Below are 5,000 nucleotides of genomic sequence, written 5' to 3' on the forward strand. Positions count from 1 at the left end.
AAAAAAAAAAAAAAATAGTGGCCGGGTGTGACATAAACCAACTTCCGGTTACATTTCCGGGTCAGGCCACGCCCACGGAGTGTGACATCATCCCCGACTGCCCCCCTTTGACCAGGGTTTGCAGTATTAGCCCCGCCCATTGACCATGAGCTGAGGCCCCCAGAGACATGGTTCGCGCAGATGTGGCTCCATCTAAAGGTTTACTAATCGAATTGTTTGGCAAGTACTGAACTTAGTAAGTTTGTCCCCTTTTAGGTCTTCTACTATTCCACCAACATCTTTTCCACAGCAGGCGTGGATCAACCAATCTACGCCACCATCGGTGCAGGCGTGGTCAACACGGTGTTCACTGTTGTGTCGGTGGGTGAACCACTTTGATCTTCCTCATCCATGGATTATCTTGGGTTATTGATCTGTATCCCCCCATCCCCCGACTCTTTCAGCTCTTCTTGGTGGAAAGGGCGGGCCGGAGGACCTTGCACCTGATCGGACTGGGAGGAATGGCCATTTCTGCCCTGATTATGACCATCTCGCTCTCTCTGGTGGTGAGTGCAGCCATCATATACGGTGGGGCAAGAAAGTATTTAGTCTGCCACCGATTGTGCAAGTTCTTCCACTTAAAATGATGGCAGAGGTCTGTCATTTTCATCATAGGTACACTTCAACTGTGAGAGACAGAATGTAAAAAAAAAAAACCAGGAATTGAAATTGTAGGAATTTTAAATAATTTATTTGTAAATTATGGTGGAAAATAAGCATTTGGTCAACCATTCAAAGCTCTCACTGATGGAAGGAGGTTTTAGCTCAAAATCTCACGATACATGGCCCCATTCATTCTTTCCTTAACACGGATCAATCGTCCTGTCCCCTTAGCGGAAAACAGTCCCAAAGCATGATGTTTCCACCCCTATGCTTCACAGTAGGTGTGGTGTTCTTGGGATGCAACTCAGTATTCTTCTTCCTCCAAACACGACGAGTTGAGTTTATACCAAAAAGTTCTGTTTTGGTTTCATCTGACCACATGACATTCTCCCATTTGCTCTCTGGCAAACTTCAGACGGGCCTGGACATGCACTGGCTTAAGCAGGGGGACATGTCTGGCACTGCAGGATTTGATTCCCTGTCGGCATAGTGTGTTACTGATGGTAACCTTTCTTACTTTGGTCCCAGCTATCTGCAGGTCATTCACCAGGTCCCCCCGTGTGGTTCTGGGATTTTTGCTCACCGTTCTCATGATCATTTTGAACCCACAGGATGAGATCTTGCGTGGAGCCCCAGATCGAGGGAGATTATTAGTGGTCTTGTATGTCTTCCATTTTCTGATAATTAGTCCCACAGTTGATTTTTCACACCAAGCTGCTTGCCTATTGTAGAGTCACTCTTCCCAGTCTGGTGCAGGTCTACAATTCTTTTCCTGGTGTCCTTCAACAGCTCTTTGGTCTTGGCCATAGTGGAGTTTGGAGTCTGACTGTTTGAGGCTGTGGACAGGTGTCTTTTATACAGATAATGAGATCAAACAAGTGCTACTAATACAGGTAACGAGTGGAGGACAGAAGAGCTTCTTAAAGAAGTTACAAGTCTGTAAGAGCCAGAGATCGTCCTTGTTTAAAGTGACCAAATACTTATTTTCCAACAGAATTTACAAATAATTTTTTAAAAATTCCGACAATGTGAATTCCTGGATTTTTTTTACACATTCTGTCTCTCACAGTTGAAGTGTACCTATGATGAAAATGACAGACGTCTGTCATCATTTTTAGTGGGAAACCTTGCACAATCGGTGGCTGACTAAATACTTTTTTGCCGCACTGTATTATGTATATTTATATATATATATATATATATATATATATATATATATATATATATATATATATATATATATATATATATATATATATATATGAATATATATGTATATTAATATACATATATGTATATTAATATATATATATATATATGTATATTAATATATATATATATATATATATATATATATATATATATATATATACATACACACACATGTTTATGTGTGTGTGTGTATGAATTTATGTATGTTCATGTGTGTGTATGTATGTTCTGTATATGTATGTATATAAGTGTATGTATGTACTTTACATGTATGTATATACTTTATATGTACTTTACATTTGTGTATATGTGTGTATGTATGTACAGTTTATGTATGTATATATGTGTATGTATGTGTGTATATGTATGTATATGTGTATGTATGTACTGTATGTGTATATGTGTATTTATGTACTGTATATGTATGTATATGTGTATATGTATGTATATATGTGTGTATGTATGTATGTATATGTATATATGTGTGTATGTATATATGTATATATATGTGTGTATGTATATATTATATATATATGTGTATATATATATATATATATATATATATATAAATTTAATTACATTTATTAAATAAGTAATATGGATAAATATTTTTTTAATATTAGAATGCCATTCTAAATATGTGAGAAAAAAAGGCTATATATTTAAATCTTAATCTAATCAAATATTCAGAGAAAAAGTGGTTATTTCACAAGAAAGTCCTCTTATTCTGATCATAAAGTACCTCTAATAATGTTGTCAAGTTTAATGAACAATAAAACTATTTTTATTATCATAACCATCTTTCATTCAAACACTGTTGTTTTTTGTGTGCTTTTTTTTTTTTTTTTAGAAAAAGAACCCCTCCCTCAGCTACTTGGCCATCGTGGGGGTCTTTGGCTTCGTGGCCAGCTTTGAGATGGGCCCCGGCCCCATCCCCTGGTTCATCGTGGCCGAGCTCTTCTCTCAGGGTCCCCGCCCGGCCGCCATGGCCATCTCCGGCTTCTCCAACTGGACCGCCAACTTCCTGGTGGGGTTAGGTTTCCCTAAACTGGAGGTATGCAACCCAAAGAGCACTAAATTTATATATATATATATATATATATATATATATATCCATCCATCCATCCATTTTCTACCGCTTATTCCCTTTCGGGGTCGCGGGGGGCGCTGGCGCCTATCTCAGCTACAATCGGGCGGAAGGCAGGGTACACCCTGGACAAGTCGCCACTTCATCGCAGGGCCAACACAGATAGACAGACAACATTCACACTCACATTCACACACTAGGGCCAATTTAGTGTTGCCAATCAACCTATCCCCAGGTGCATGTCTTTGGAAGTGGGAGGAAGCCGGAGTACCCGGAGGGAACCCACGCATTCACGGGGAGAACATGCAAACTCCACACAGAAAGATCCCGAGCCTGGATTTGAACCCAGGACTGCAGGAACTTCGTATTGTGAGGCAGACGCACTAACCCCTCTGCCACCGTGAAGCCTTATATATATATATATATATATATATATATATATATATATATATAGCTGACATGAAAACAAGAGGCATTAACGTCTATATATATATATATAGCTAACATGAAAACAAGAGGCATTAACGTCTTTCTCCATTAAAAAAAACATTATTTCCCAATTTAATACTTCAATGAATATACATTTTTATACATTTATTAATGCATTTAAAATTAGAAATAAAATGTGCAAAAAAATATTTTTTTATTGTAATGTTGAAGCTCATAATTCCGGAGGTTTGTGAACGCACCATCACTGGCTATAACCGACAATGTTGCATAATGTTGTTTTAAAAGAACGTCAAACTTCAATACTTAAAGTATAATACTTGTAGCATATCAATGCTACAACATTACTTAAAATATGTTACAGAAGCCAAAACCAGTGAAGTTGGCACGTTGTGTAAATGGTAAATAAAAAAAAAAACATGACATAGGAAATCTTAGCGTACTTTCAAATTGATGCCATGATTTTTAGGTTTAAACAAATAAAATGATAAAAAATGCCAGCACAAAAACGCTAGCAAGCTAACAGAAAAAGTTAGCATACTGTTGAAAAGGCTTTAAATATGAAAATTCACGATTTTTATGGTTAAAATTGTAGCATAAAAAGTTAGCATGATGACATAGGAAAAGTTGGCCTACTTCTAAGATGGCAGCAAGTATCATAATCCCAAATTTTTAGGTTTAAACATACAATATTAGATAAAATGCTAGCATTATAGCATGTTAACATTAGCATGATGACATAGGAAAACTTAGTGTACTTTTAAGTATCAAAAGCCATGTTTTTTAGGTTTAAACAAATACATATATAAAAAATGTTAGCAATAAAAGTTAGCAAGCTAACATAGAAAATGTTAGCATACTTTTAATTTCAGGATTTTCAAGGTCAAAAATATTAAAAATGCTTTCATTAAACATTAGCATGATGACATAGGAAAGGTTAGCGTACTTCTACGATGGCGGCAAGTATTATAATCCAAACTTTTTAGGTTTAAGCATAAAATATTAGATAAAATGCTAGCATTATAGCATGTTAACATTAGCATGATGACATAGAAAAACTTAGTGTACTTTTAAGTATCAAAAGCCATGTTTTTTAGGTTTAAACAAATACATTTATAAAAAATGTTAGCAATAAAATTTAGCAAGCTAACATAGAAAATGTTAGCATACTTTTAATTTCAGGATTTTCAAGGTCAAAAATAATAAAAATGCTTTCATTAAACATTAACATGATGACATAGGAAAGGTTAACGTACTTCTAAGATGGCGGCAAGTATTATAATCCAAAATGTTTAGGTTTAAACATACAATATTACATACAATGCTAACAATATAGCATGTTAACGTAAGCATGATGACATAGGAAAACTTAGTGTACTTTTAAGTTGGTGTCAAGTATCAAAAGCCATGTTTTTTAGGTTTAAACAAATACATTTATAAAAAAATGTTAGCATTAAAAGTTACCAAGTTAACATAGAAAATATTAGCATACTTTTAATTTTAAGATTTTCAATGTCAAAAGTATTAAAAATGCTTTCGTTAAACATTAGCATGATGACATAGGAAAGGTTAGCGTACTTCTAAGATGGCGGCAACTATTATAATCCAACAT

General features: G+C 35.3%; 1 protein-coding gene across 2 annotated transcripts in view; it reads left to right on the forward strand.

Moving 5' to 3' along the window:
* The window catches only part of slc2a3b (solute carrier family 2 member 3b), a 33,135-nt gene that overhangs the window by 21,397 nt on the left and 6,738 nt on the right, over positions 1 to 5,000 (forward strand). For both annotated transcript variants that reach the window (XM_061915373.1, XM_061915374.1), the window contains 3 exons: positions 256 to 360; positions 444 to 545; positions 2,705 to 2,908. In XM_061915373.1, the coding sequence (XP_061771357.1) occupies positions 256 to 360; positions 444 to 545; positions 2,705 to 2,908 (411 nt within the window). The remainder of the gene's footprint in view (positions 1 to 255; positions 361 to 443; positions 546 to 2,704; positions 2,909 to 5,000) is intronic.

Source organism: Nerophis ophidion, linkage group LG11 (genome assembly GCF_033978795.1).
Source record: "Nerophis ophidion isolate RoL-2023_Sa linkage group LG11, RoL_Noph_v1.0, whole genome shotgun sequence".
Classification (NCBI taxonomy): domain Eukaryota; kingdom Metazoa; phylum Chordata; class Actinopteri; order Syngnathiformes; family Syngnathidae; genus Nerophis; species Nerophis ophidion.